The following is a 14,717-nucleotide window of genomic DNA, read 5'->3' as shown; positions in this document are numbered from 1 at the left end:
AACTTCCTCACTGCCATTCAGGCTTCTTACTGATTCTTTGGCCCTCTCATACACTTTTTGGCTTCCTTGGCCTTCTCCAGCCCTTTCCACTTGGATCTTCTACTGTGCTGTCTCAGCAGCCGATATGGATCCCCTGACAAGCCAAAGGGAGCTCGTGCTTAAGTTTCACAATGTGGCTTCAAAGACGGGACATTTCAAACCAAGTTTTATTGACAACTCTAATTCATGGTGACACTAGATTCCTCCAGCCACTAGGGGGATGCAGTATTTTGGAGCGAGAGATAGTATAAAGATTAAGGTCTCAGTGTATTGGAAGGTTGTACTCCAGTGAAATGCTGCTCTGTCATGGATGAGTCCTTTTCAGTGGTCCCAGTGCAACCCCTTGCTAAAATATGCCATCCAGCACCTTGAACTAAGCACAGTGACTAATTACATGTTTCTGCTTCTAGTGTGTTTGAAAAGTGCCATAGCCTTGTCGACTACCATAACTACTACCGTGCCTGCATTTACGACAGCTGTTTTGTTCCAAACTCCCATCTCGAGTGTGCTAGTTTGCAAATTTACGCTACCATCTGTGCTGACCAGGGTGTCTGTGTTGACTGGAGAGGCTATACCGATGGCACCTGTGGTAAGTAGAGACATTTTTCTGTCATTTCACTTAAATAATTTGTCTGCTTCAATTCCCCTGTGTTAATGTGTTATTTGGTTTCCCCAAGTCCATAATGACTGTAATAAACTTCAAAAGCTGTGCTGAAATAATTTTGCTGCCTAGATTTCAAAGGGGAGAAAATAGACGATCCTATAAAAACGTATATTATGTTTTTGTGCCCCAAAAGCTCTAAATCCATTTGTGGAAATGCCTGAGCATACACAACAGGGGTGCCTACATATTTAATGGGAAATAAACTTGGTTTTGCTGGTGCTTTGGGTTTATTTTGAAAATTTGGCCCTAAGAAACCCTAGCCATCCAAAGTATTTGTATCCAAAAATCAAATCCTGCCCTTAAGTTGGCACAGAAAAATGGCATGTTGCTTTGTATATGTTGCTTTATGTAAAATCACTGATGACCTGCAGATCCTGCGATACCTTTCATAAATGGCTTTTTCCCTTAAGTCTGAGTTTCTTAGAATTTAAGGTTCTCAGTCAGATCTTCATTCTTACTGAATGAGTCTGACATTTTAAAATCTATTTGTTTCCAATGTGTTTTTGAAGATTGGCAAAAGTATAAACATTTTGGGTTGCTTCTGATGGTCATGCTGAACTATTTTTCTCTGTATCTCTTCCATTCAAGCTCTTAACTGCCCATCACATAGAGTATACAAAGCCTGTGGTCCTATTGAAGAGGTGACCTGCAAGTCAAGGTAAATAGCTACTTTCCTGCCAGTCATGTCCAATGCATCTAGCCATGGATAGATAGTCCACAGAGAAAAGAGGAACTTCTACATTTAATAATCTTGGTCTGCGTCTAGACTGGCATGATTTTGCTGCCTGTCTTAACTGGCCACTTGTATTTGCACAAGAACACTGACTTTGTAATGTACAAAATCAGTGGTTCTTGTGCAAATACTCCGACGCTCCCACTCAGGGATAAGCCCTCTTGTGCAAGTATTCTTGATGAAGAGGGCCAATGTAGACAGCCAGGTTTATTTCTTGCACAAGAAAGCCCGATGGCTAAAATGGCCATTGGGGCTTTCATGCTCAAGAGAGCATCTACACTGGTCACGGATGCTTTTGCACAAAAGCAAATCTTTTGCACAAAGGCACATGCCAGTGTAGATGCTCTCTTGCGCAAATACTTTTAATGGAAAAACTTTTCTGTTAAAAGTATTTGCGCAAATTCTTGCCAATCTAGACGCAGCCTTGATGTAAAATAGAAATCTGAAAAATCTGCAAAACAGCCTCTAACCTGGTTATTATTGTATCTGATCTGGGTTCTTGTTACTGCACATCCCATACAGCTGAATCAAATACTGTATAGCGAAATAAACTAAGATTAGAATCAAAATAATTTACAATCTGTAAACTTTACATATGCAAATTTTCCCTGATCTTTTTTGGGTTCAATATATTTGGTCCACCTTCCACTGTATGTCTGTAATTAATTATAAATGCTGATTGTTTGTTTGTTTGTTTTCTATAGCCAAGTTGCAGTTAACCACACCAATCACATGGAAGGTTGCTTCTGTCCTGATGGAACAATGCCTTATGGTGGAGGTGTGGATGTCTGTGTAAAAACCTGCGGTAGGTTGTGTTACCATGTTTAAATGCAGGTGTATTTCCTTTTTGTTGTGACCAGGTCATGAATACAATATAATTCTGAAGCTGGTTATCTGCCATGATATCAATTATAAGGAGATTTATTTTTTCTCTATTTACAGGGTGTGTTGGACCAGATAATGAACCTAGAGAGGTATGTTACACATTTCCCTTTTTTGGGGGGAAAGGGAGTTGTATATTTTGTGTCTCCTCCCAACTAGTCCTGTTTTGTATAGACTCTGGGGCTACGTCTACACTGGCTCCTTTTCCGGAAGGGGCATGTAAATTTCAGCAGTCGTCGTAGGGAAATCCGCGGGGGATTTAAATATCCCCCGCGGCATTTAAATAAAAATGTCCGCCGCTTTTTTCCGGCTTTTAAAAAAGCCGGAAAAGAGCGTCTAGACTGGCCCCGATCCTCCGGAAAAAGTGCCCTTTTCCGGAGGCTCTTATTCCTACTTTGAAGAACTATCTAACGGCAAGTTTATTTGAAGTAGGAATAAGAGCCTCCGGAAAAGGGCACTTTTTCCGGAGGATCGGGGCCAGTCTAGACGCTCTTTTCCGGCTTTTTTAAAAGCCGGAAAAAAGCGGCGGACATTTTTATTTAAATGCCGCGGGGGATATTTAAATCCCCCGCGGATTTCCCTACGACGACTGCTGAAATTTACATGCCCCTTCTGGAAAAGGGGCCAGTGTAGACGTAGCCCCAGGTTTTCATCCATACACATATTTAGTAGATGAGTGGAATTTTGAAAACCCTTGATTTTATATTTATTGTGGTTTGACTTGCACATTAGTGGCAAAACTTGCCGTTAGATAGTTCTTGATAATCAGTCTCTAGACTACAAAATAGTTAATTTATAATTCCACTCTGTTCCCTCCTAACACATACACTCGTTTCCATGCTTACACTTAACAGATTTATGTTGTTTTTATTTACAAACTATTCAGTCAGTCACTTTCTTCTCTTTTATTAATGACAGTTTGGGGAACGTTTTGAGTTTGATTGTAAGAACTGCATTTGCCTGGAGGGTGGAAGTGGCATTAAATGTGAGCCCCTCATATGTGAAGAGAAAGAGGATAAAACAAGCTGCAAGAATGAAGGCTTTTACGAGGTGACTGAAGTCAATCCTGACAATATCTGCTGCAACAGAACTTTCTGCAGTAAGTTCCCCTTTTGCTTCATTTACAGCACACCAATGCCCCACCAACATTCTTTTGCAATAACAGTTGCATTATTCATTTGTGCTAAATTAATTGAGAATATTTGGTGAGCCCCAGGACTGCTAAATGCCTAGACTGAGCCCTGCTAAGTGGCATATTGTTCTCCGTAGCAGTTATTTTATATTTCTCTTGGCTTTTTCACTTTGCAGGATGCGATGTGGCCCTTTGCACAACCATTCCTCCTAAATGTGAACTGGGTTATCAACTTGAATCGAGCATTCCCCATGGCATGTGCTGTCCTGTGTATAAATGCGGTAAGTCGTTTTTAAACACATAACAGTATTGCATTTCCCGTGAGCGTGAAGGCTGGTAGTATATGTTTCTCTTTAGGAGGAGGAAACAAAATCAAGCTTAGATTCTAGGTTGCAACCATGCTTCGTCCCTGGAAGTAGTTGAGAAAATTGTGTAAGGTGGATGAGGTATCACTCATCCTTGTCACGTTAAATATTTCTGGTTATACGCCTATGCGAGAAATAATGGGATTTTTGACCAGAACTTCAGTCCTCTTACAAACTTTAGGGTATGTCTAGACTACATGGCTCCATTGACGGAACCATGTAGATGAGTTTACTAGACATAGCAAAATGAAGAGACGATTTAAATAATCACCGCTTCATTTACATCGAAATGACGATCAGCTGATGGGCACAGCGGGGCAGTCTAGATGCACCGTGGTCGACAAGGGAAGCCTTTGTCGACTGCTCCGGTATGCCTTGTGAAACCGGAGCAGCCGACAAACCAGAGAGGCAGACGAATCAACCATTTCCAGTAAACATAGCAGGAACCAGTTTGTAATTGCCCAGTGAGGAACCTGAGATGTAAAATCTGGACTATTGATATTCAAACCAGATAGCCTTCCTTTTTTATAAGTGCAAATTGTACATTGCAACGTTTGTGTCCGTGTATGGCACAATTGACATTGCAAAAATTGAATCTGGGTTACCCTTTTGAACATTGGTGTTGTGATTAGAAGAAAGTTGCACGATTGGGATTATAAAATCTGGCAAGTTCCTTGCATGTATAACCACACTGCCTCTACTTCATTTCACAGCCCCCAAGAAGGTTTGTGTGCATGACAATGCGGAGTACTTGGTAAGTTTCCATTTCTTCATTCAAAGGACTTTTAGATGAAACATTTGTGTCAAGAGCACCCTTTTACTGATGTATTTTGAGGAAGTTTGCATTTGCTACAATACACCTTTAAAGCACCCCCCACCACACACACACACAAATTGCCATCAGGGATGAATGTGTTACACTGAGCTAAACACTTTTCAGAGAAAGTCTCTCATGAGTATTTGAAGCACTAGTTCTAATCAGCCAGACTGTGGATGTAAAGATTTGATTTTACTATTCAATGTGCATACCCCTAGAAAGTCAGTGTGCCTTTCACACTAGCACTTTGCTTCTCTATGTTAAGGCCTTGCTGTCACAAATGGAAAGAAATGAGCAAGGGCCACATTTCAACCCCCTATAATTCTGCTGTCTCTGTTTTATTTATTAATACATGCAAGTACTAAGTTATTCTGTTCATATGCATAAGATGAACTCTTGTCCTCTAAGAATCCGTGTTGTGTTTCCTTAGAAGTTGTTTGTTTATGGAGAGGGAGGAAGTATTGGATATTAGAAATATGTCTCCAGGCACATCATGCCCTGCTAATACCAGAACTTTTTTTTTTTTTAAATCCAGCCTGGTTCCCCAGTCCTTGGTGATAAGTGCGAGACTTGCTTTTGCACTGAGAATGTGAACAGTACTGGTCAGAATATCGTCACATGTCATCACATTCCTTGCGATACAAGATGCCCACAAGTAAGTCATGAAAATCTCTTCGTCCCATTTCCTTGCAAAGTAGCTGAGAGTGAGAGAGGGGTATTCGAAGCAAAGGAGAGGAAGGCAGGAGATCCTAGGTTCTAATTCCAACTCTGATGCTGAATCTTCTTGGGCAATCCATTTTCTTCATTTTCAGGATGGTGATAATAATGCTTATGAGCATCATAGTTACGGTGTGATGATTAACTAATGATGTAAAAAAATACTTTGTAGATAAAGTAACGTCTGAGCATGGTGAAGCCTTTGTTGCCTCCATTTATTGTCTGCTTTCATTATCCCTTTTCTCTTCACCTGATGATCTCCATATATTACAAAAAGCAACAGATTTAGATTATCCTTAAAACCATTAAAACCTTGAAATCATTAAAAACAGTGCTTCAATTTAGCTGGGTTTTTACAGACAGCCTTATTCTGGTCCTCACATTATTACATTTGCATGTGTTTCTCAAGGACACTTTTGACCTAGTGCTTTGTTTTTATTCCTAGGGATATGAACTTAAAGATATGAGCGGAGAATGTTGTCCAAAATGTGTGCAGACCAAATGTATTGTCAAAAAGAGTGACGGCATTTCCCTCGTCTTAAGTGTAAGTATGCTGCAGTTCTTAGGAGTCTACCAACCTTGTAGCATTCCTATTGTGTGGGAGAAAAGACATGGAAGTTAGTGGTGGAGGGCAGGAAAGAATCAGAGCTTACGTTCGAATGTGCATTGGCAAGTCCAGTTACTCATTTAAAAGAAAGTTATGTGAATTTCTCTGATCTGGGTTCTGAAAGATGGGGTTGGAGAGCTTATGAGATCAGATTTTTCTCACAAGGTTTTTTCTGGTATCTGACAACTATGAGAAGAGTCTTTCTTGCAGTTTTCTGACCAAGAAGTAGAAAGGTGACAGAAGAGCTTGAACATGATTTGACTGTGTTGCTCGTTTTGAGTAAAGGGCTCTTCTTATTTAGTATCCCAAATCAGAATCTCACCCTGTTATTTTTCCTTGACTTGGGATCTATTGTTTTCACACAGGAATTTTTCTTTCCCAATGGAAATTCCAAAGATCCCCTTCACCCATGGAGCCCCATAATATAGTCACTAGCCAAGACAGATATTTGTCTAGTATATTCATGCTGAGAAATGAGGAGTGTCTATAAAGAAGATAGGAAGATTTCTGTCTGAAACCATTCTAAATGTTTCTGCGTATGCGACATTTCCTTTTTGTATACAGCCTGGGCAAATGCAAACTGATCCAAAGAAAAACTGCACCGTGTATAGCTGTGTGCTGATCAAAGGTCAGTTCATCTCCTCCACCTCAGAGATTACCTGCCCAGCGTTCAGTGAGGAGAACTGTAAACCTGTAAGTACATTTGGGACATTCACCCTCTTCCTGTTTGACAATGCATTTTAGTTTGATCCAGCCCTCTTATAAACAAAAGACTCTACTTTGATTGAAACTTTCTAAACTGGGACTCTCTGGTCTGGCAAATCTGAAGTAAGGAATGGATGTTGCAGGACCAAAGAGTCCCAATGGAAGGTGAGTAGTAGGGAGCCCAGTGAGGCTGGCAGCCCACAGTGAGCTGCCAATGGGGCTGCCAGCACATTGCAATGGAGTGCACAGAGCCACGGCAGCGACAGCTGCCCTGTGCAGCTGGCAGGGCAGTGGGGCCAGTACCAGTGGAGAGCCAGCTGGAAGGCCAGCGGGCTGGGTCAGAGCTGAAGGGCCCAGTGGCAAAGGGGCCAGAGATGACCTCCTCTGGTCCAGCAATATCCTTCATCTGGGACCGGTCAGGTGCTGAGGGTTCCGGACCAGGGAAGTCCAACCTGTGTGGAGCGCTAGCACATATCTTATAACTGTGATGTGTGCTCTGATGTGCCTCATGGGGATCTTCAGAGCTCCAACTGGGGAGGACATGGAAGGGTTCTGGGAAATAGTAGGAAATAGTATATAGGAATTTAAGACCTGGTTATTCTATTTTTTTTGTTTGCACTAATTTCTTGAAACATTCTTCCATCAAACAAAAGGAATGTATGGTGCATATACTACCTATTTATTGATGGGTCCTGAGTATTATAGTAAGCAATTAGTGTCCCATAGCTTAAAAACTGACCAGTAGTGAACTATGATGTTCTAACACACCGTAATCTGCAGGATCATCTTTGTATGAGGCAGCATATTTTCATGAGTGTCCTGTGGACACAATAGTTTCAATAAATAATTGATATACCACATACTTATTTTCTACTGAAAGAATGAGAAAATACTGTGGTTCTGTCAGATAAAAAAGCATGGAATTCCATGGCAAACAGTAATTTGGAAGTGACAACCTTTGTATGCCACAAGCCTTTCCTTAAAAGAATTACATAGTGCAAGAAAATCCACTGTGAATGTACAGATCTTAAGGTCAAAAAAGAATTATCATGGTCATCTATTGTCACCACTAGATAAATACAGGCCACACAATTACAACCAGTAATTCATGCTATAGAACAAATTATTTTCCTCGATTGTGCATGTAAATAATAAAATTTCAAAATATAGAAAATATATTTTTCTGATTTGTTTTCAGGGCACTATTACACTGTTGCCGAATGGTTGCTGTAAAACATGTGAGTACCGTTACCCAGTGTTCATATATTAACTAAAAATAAAATGCATTTTTTAAAACGGAACTGATTTTTTCCTCTCTAAAAGTTATTGCTAAACTATATTAATTTAATCAGATGGAAGTACACTCCTACTAGTTGTTTTGTGGAGCACATAAAGCATGCCCAGAAGAAAGTTAGACACTGGGGCCATGTTATACTTACCGTGCTGGTGATCGATCATCTGGCATTTGATTAAGAGGGTCTAGGTAAGACCCGCTAAATCGAACACCAAGAGTGGTTCCTGGCAGATCAAGTGTAGACATGACTTGACTGAGTATGTGGCCACACAGCACAGTTTGGTGTTATTAATCAATCAACATAGCTGCAGAGGGGGCTTTGCAGCAGAAGTGCCTTTTGGGAAAGGAAAGGCAGGTGGATGAAAGGACCTAACTCACTGGAGTTTGGAAGACATGGAGATAATGTAGCTCACCTACTGTATTTTTATGTCTGGGTTTTTCTTTTCAGTTTTCCTTCTGATTTGTTGAGTTCAGTGCCTAAAGCAGTGAAGTATATAGATAAAAATATCAGTTTTATTTTTGGCGCAGAGTTTGAAACTTTGCCTTACAAGCTGCTATATTAAAAGTCCTTTCAGCAGCTTATCTAAAACATCTCTAACTGGCTACTATGTGTGGCTTGGCAAAACCCTTTAGTCCTGATTTGGCACTAGTAACATTGATAGCACCTAATAGTTTTGATTTAATAAGCCTTTGCTTTTCCCTGCATGGGCCCCCAAACACTCTCACACAATTTGATTTTCTCTACACCTGAGTAATACAAGATAAATGAGCCATTTTCTTTCTTCCTCATTTGTTTCATTTCCTCTATCATTCAGCGGCTCCAATAAGAGACATGTTCAGGAGATGGTTTGTTCTCCAGACTAACATTGAAAGGCAAGCGTTAAAATGCTTGACCTTTCTGACAACTTTACTGTTTGAACTGCAGTTATTTCAGTATTTTAGTGACAGATGGCAGAACAAGGAGTAATGGTCTCAAGTTGTGGTGGGAGAGGTCCAAGTTGGATATTAGGAAAAACTATTTCACTAGCAGGGTAGTGAAGCACTGGAATGGGTTATCTGGGGAAATAGTGGAGTCTCCATCCCTAGAGGTGTTAAGTCTCGACTTGACAAAGCCCTGGCTGGGTTGATTTAGTTGGAATTGATCCTGCCTAGAGCAGGGGGCTGGACTTGATGACCTTCTGAGGTCTCTTCCAGCTCTATGGTTCTATGATTCACATCCTGTGATGAAGCAACATGATGATTTTGCAGCCATCTGACTGAAGGGCATTATCTCTTTTTTTCCTCATAGGCATACCCCAGGACACTCCATTGCCATGTTCTGTCACCAAAAACCTGGAATATATCAACCACAATGGCTGCCGCTCTGTGAACAAGGTCGTTCTGACTCACTGTGAAGGATCATGCGGAACTCTCTCAATGTAAGTAAAGTGAATCAGTCAAGGAGATACTGAATTTAATTGACATATAGACTGCTTCCATGAAAGGGGCAATACATAGCCAGGCTGAAGAGTCAGTAGCTGAAGAGCTAGAACTGGTCAACTCCAAGTCTCACAAGCACTGACTGGTTTGGGGATACTGATTTGGGGATACTGGCCAAAGGGCTGATTCACGTTCGTAATGAAGTCCATAGAAAAGGGACAAGTGACTCTGCATTTTGCTTCCAAAGAGCTGTGTAGATTCCTTCTTGCCTACACTGTGAGAGCCGGATCACTTGCCATTTGCGTTAGAGCAGCATAGAGTCAATTCCTGATGTAGGGAATACGTCAACAATAGCCACATCGGAACGTCATGAGCAGAGATGCTACTTTCCAAAGATGAATGTATAAAGGACTGGAGGGAAAAACGAGAGACTCTTTTATAAGAGGGAGACACTTGTGTGGTAAAGAAGTGAAAAAATGTGTGCTAAAGGGCTTTTCATAATTGTGGAGATAATGAAGTTAGTATTGCTCTGAAATGAGAGAACTTTGAAGAAACCAGCGGTTAAGAGTATAACCCTAATTTCCCACTGAAATGATCTTTTGCAGTCTACCACTGAAAACAATTACCTGGAGGAAAGCCCATTCCTTATGGGGATTATTTATTTGAATTGCTGCAGTACGACTGGCCCCAAACAGGTTCCTGTGATGAAAAGCGGGCCCCAATCAGTGTTCCCATCTTATTTTCTGTGAATGGCAAGCAACCAGAGTACATGGTTTGGGGCAGAGATTTCCAAAGCACCTAAGGAAATTGGGCACTCAGCTCCCAGTGACTTCCAATGGGAATAGGGTGTCTAATTCACTTAGGCCCCTTTCAAATTCCAGACCTTGATGACTTGTTTTTTAAAAACAGCAGGCTACATTATACTTGAACCTGGTACCTAGCATACTGCCAGCTCAGCTAAGGGAGCTGCTCCTCTAATTCATACCACTGGAGAAGCCTTTTAAACCTATTATTTCCAGTTTCTTACAGCAGCTTATCCCCTCAAATAGCATCGTGCCTCATTTCACTTTCTTTCCACCTCTACTTACCCCATAAGTAAAGGGTGGGAGGGATAGCTCAGTGGTTTGAGCATTGGCCTGCTAAACCCAGGGATGTGAGCTCTATCCTTGAGGAAGTATCAAGGACAAAAATCTGTCACGGATGGTGCTTAGTCCTCCTGTGAAGGCAGGGGACTGGACTCAATGACCTTTCAAGGTCCCTTCTGGTTCAAGGAGGTAGGCATCTCCATTCATTTATTTTATAGCATATTGTGATGGTGTTTTTTCCCATGCTCTCAAACAGATACTCAGCTGAGGCCAGTTCCATGGAGCACAAATGTTCCTGCTGCAGGGAGACAGAGACCGTCAAGAAGCAAGTTCTACTGACATGCCCCAATGGGGAAACTAAAACATACAAATATCTACATGTGAACGACTGTAAATGTTTCGACACTGAGTGCACCGTACCAGGGTCCTCAGAAGAGGCCAAAAGCAGCGAACACTCAAAGGAAAATGTAGAACAGGGTGCCATCGAACGAGTCAAGCGGGCCATTCAGAGAATAATGCAGTGAAGGGCAGAAAAGTAACGAGACACAGAAAAAAAAAGACAAGGAGGCTTTATGTACCAATCTCATCTTAATTCAATGTTTTGCCATTTCCCATTTCCTCCTTTGCCTCATATTCTCTGATTATTTTTAACTGAACTCTATTTATTTGTGTACAAAAGAGAAACTATTATACCAAGTCTCTTTTGTTTGGTCTTTAATTAGTTTCTTTTGCTTTCAATGATTAAAGTCATATTTCAAAAGTGAAAACTCCTTGTCTTTATTCATCTGCACACTTGAGCCTTCAGCCCTTGAAAGGGAAGGAAGATTGCTCTCGAGCCTAAGCAGTAAAGTGCCAGCTTTTCTAAGTCAACTGGATACCTATTTTTGGCTCTCTAAATGCTCAAATCTATAGAAGTCTAGATTCTGGGTCCCAAAAGGTTACAAAGGGTAACTCTTCTGTACCACCATTATATCTGCTGCAACAAAACAATGGAAAGATCAGGTTTAATTTACTAGAAAGATTTGGGTAGAGCCCTGCAGAGACACAACATTTGTATCTGTATCCACATCTGCATCCAAAAAACGGAGCTGCAGATATCTTCATTGAGGGTATGGCTACACTACAGCACTAATTTGAACTAACTTAGTTAATTCGAACTAAGCTCATTCGAATTAGCGCATCTAGATTTAAAAACTAGTTCGAATTAGTTGGCATGAGACAAATGGCTTGGTCATTGTCTTTGGTCCATCCCTTCCAGGGTACCTGGTGTGGGCCGCTGTTGGCAGACAGGCTATGGGCTAGATGGACCTTTGGTCTGAGTATGGCCGTTCTTATGTTTTTATGTTAAGCTCAGGGCTCAGGGTCGGGGGGTCTCAGTGGACCACCTTTATTTTCATGCAAACCTGGTCCTGGGTGGCCAGGCTGGCAGCTATACTGCCCTAGACAGCCGCTTTCCTGTTCCTAGTGCGAAGGCCGTGGATGTTGGAGGCTTTCCCATAAACCTCAATGAGGTGCACAATCTCCGCACTAGACAGGCGGACACCTAACTCTTGCAGCCCCGGGCAGGCTCCTGGGAACCGCCAGCCTGGTCCCAGGATGAGGCGGAGGGCTGGGTTGCAGCGGGTGGCTGGCTTGTGCCGTGCCAGGTGCAGGGACTGCCGGCTGGGTGCTGGCAGTCTTGCACCTGGCACGGGCACCATAGTCAGACCATGCTCCTTTAAGAATCAGGACTTTGCGTGGTTTACCAGATATGGCAGCAGGTTTCAGTCAAGATGATTAAGTCACTCTTGATGGAGCTGTTGTTTCAGGCTGTATGCTAACTCAGCTGTCAGTTGCAGACAGGTCACACGACTAAGCTTCTTCTTTGCATCCAGGTGGGCTAGAAACATTTTTGTAAAATAAAACAATCTGATTTCAGCTCCAGCCCAGCTTTGAAGGGCTCATCTCTTAATTCAGCCCTTGTGCATACCCCGTCTTTCTTGTAAAGGCAGTTTAAATACAGCTTTTTAGCTCAACAGGCACTGGCCTCCTTATGGAATGGATTCCTGTGCTAGGAATTCTTCTCATGTAGGAATTTGCTACAACTAGAGTTGGAAAGAAGTTGTTGGCTGAGGAGACTTTCAGCCAGAAATGATGTTTTGGGTCAACCAAAACATTTTGCATCTTCATATTAATTTTGATTTATAAAACAAACCATAAAAATGTCTAAAATGTCAACACATTTCATTCTGACACTTTTGAGACGCAATGGTTCAATTTTTCATTTCAGAATGTCCTTTAACTTCATTAAAAATATCAAACGTTCAAAATCTAAATGAAGTTTCTGTTTGGGGGGCATACAAAAGATTTTGTTTGATCCCAAATGATTTTATTTTTTTACTCCAGTAAAATTCAGAAACAAGGGTTTCGGTCAGACCTGAAAGGAAAAAATAGTGTTTTATAGTGAGAATTACATGAAATGAGCCACACTTTCTCCAGTCTGAAATGAACTGGGATAACAGAAGGGTATCCAGGAAGAATCCTACCAGCATCCAAACTTTTTGAGGGACTGTCATTATTCACACAGTTCCAGTTGCAGCCTATTGAGATCTGCCAGTGTTTTTGTGCAAATGCCAGCACCAACCAGCAATGTAATTGTTACTATATGCAGACATTGTTAAAAAGTAATGTGTGACTTATAGAAGTGAAGACTTGATGCCATTGACAGGAACCCTGCACTTAAAGGCTAAAAAAGTTTTCCAAATCTTTATTGCTCATTCAGTAAACCCTATTGCAAAATCTGCATAGATAGATGTTTAAATTTCTGATATGCTAAACTAAAAAACCCAAGAAGCCCACCCTTTTTTTAAACTAAAAAAAAAAGAAATCTTTTGCCTTCATATATCACAAAAAACCCCAAATACGTTGCAAGTCTGCTTTCCCTCGACACCCTTTGCTTGTCACCTTTAAGCAAAATATCTGATGGTTTTATATTGTGGTCTGGTAACTATGATGAGACTGAAATCCAGTGGGCCAAATTAATCTTTGGTGTAAATTGCCTGAATCCATCTGCATTATACCAGGGATTAATTCTATACATTTTGTATTTGTGGCCTACTGCTAAGCTAGAACTTGACTAGCCATAAAAAATTAACGTAACAACCACTCACTCTAAAATATTATTAGTTTCATTTGGCCAAATTTGTGTTCATGATTTTCACTTCCAGGAGTGAGACCACGAGTAAATGTGGCACTCTTTTAGCTAACCTTACACTGTTAAAAAACTTCAGGGGGTAGCTGAGTTAGTCAGTACAGGATAAACTTAAAAAACCCCAAATACTCTGGTAGCACTTTAAAGGCTACCAAAAAATTAGCTAAACTTCACTATCCAATAAGGGACTGAATAAGCCCAGTGTTTTATAGTGATAGTTACATGAAATGAGCCACACTTTCTCCAGTCTGAAATGAACTGGGATAACAGAAGGGTATCCAGGAAGAATCCTACCAGCATTCAAACTATTTCCCTAAAGGCACAAGTACAAGCTACTAGATACTTTACTAATTCAATCTCTGTTTGCTGCAGCACTGACTTAATACATACACGACTACTCTTCAGCACAACTGAATGATATGAATGCAGGTGCTGATCTTAAGTACTGGGGTCCAGAGCAGTTGGAGATGGTTGGTATTAATTCCCTCAGTTATTAAATAAGAACTAGCATTAGTGTGTCATCCAAAAGTATCTAGAAAAGGGTAAGGGATGTGATTTACTCCTTCTTTAATCTAGTTTTATTTTATGCCCAAGAATCTCCAGGAGGATAGGGTGAACATGGTCCATAAAAGCGTTTCCTCTGTAGAAGATAAAAATGGAGTTAATATTTAGCTGCATCAACCAAAAACAATTACTCCTCAATGGTAAATGTTCCATGGAATATGTTGTCAAAAGGCCAAGGTGAACTGTACCTTTACTAGCACATCTGTGGAAAGCAAGAGTTTCCTCTTAGGCTGGAGCTCAAAATAAAGGGAAATGTGATTAATTTCTAATCTTGTCACAGAAGCAAAAATTATATGTTGGAAGCCTGCAGTGGCATTGGTTCAATGCTGTGGGTTCACCAATGCCACAGGCTCCTTTTTGGCACGCGATGGCTTACGGGAGGCATCTTCAATCCCTTACTTCTGTTGAAAATGTCCCTCTCGTGTCAGCATTCCTGAGATCACTGCCCAGTGGGTGGCTGCTTCTAGTGAGTGTTGAGAGAGGGACAGAGCACCTCTCTGGAGT

The 14,717-nt window shown here is 41.2% G+C and overlaps 1 protein-coding gene across 1 annotated transcript in view; it reads left to right on the top strand.

Annotated features, from left to right (window-relative positions):
• Positions 1-11,110, top strand: part of LOC102456400 (mucin-2) — a 72,998-nt gene extending 61,888 nt beyond the window's left edge. The window contains exons 38-49 of the mRNA XM_089778834.1: positions 450-628; positions 1,292-1,361; positions 2,141-2,241; positions 2,379-2,410; positions 3,237-3,417; positions 3,627-3,731; positions 4,529-4,569; positions 5,795-5,893; positions 6,521-6,649; positions 7,860-7,899; positions 9,244-9,373; positions 10,716-11,110. Coding sequence (XP_089634960.1) covers positions 450-628; positions 1,292-1,361; positions 2,141-2,241; positions 2,379-2,410; positions 3,237-3,417; positions 3,627-3,731; positions 4,529-4,569; positions 5,795-5,893; positions 6,521-6,649; positions 7,860-7,899; positions 9,244-9,373; positions 10,716-10,983 — 1,375 coding nt within the window. The 3' untranslated portion in view covers positions 10,984-11,110. The remainder of the gene's footprint in view (positions 1-449; positions 629-1,291; positions 1,362-2,140; positions 2,242-2,378; positions 2,411-3,236; positions 3,418-3,626; positions 3,732-4,528; positions 4,570-5,794; positions 5,894-6,520; positions 6,650-7,859; positions 7,900-9,243; positions 9,374-10,715) is intronic.
• Positions 11,111-14,717: the final 3,607 nt, after the last annotated feature.

The sequence above is a fragment of the Pelodiscus sinensis genome, chromosome 5 (genome assembly GCF_052426305.1).
Source record: "Pelodiscus sinensis isolate ZL-2025 chromosome 5, ASM5242630v1, whole genome shotgun sequence".
Classification (NCBI taxonomy): domain Eukaryota; kingdom Metazoa; phylum Chordata; order Testudines; family Trionychidae; genus Pelodiscus; species Pelodiscus sinensis.
The sequence above is the reverse complement of the archived record's forward strand: the minus strand, read 5'-3'. Positions and strand labels throughout refer to the sequence as shown.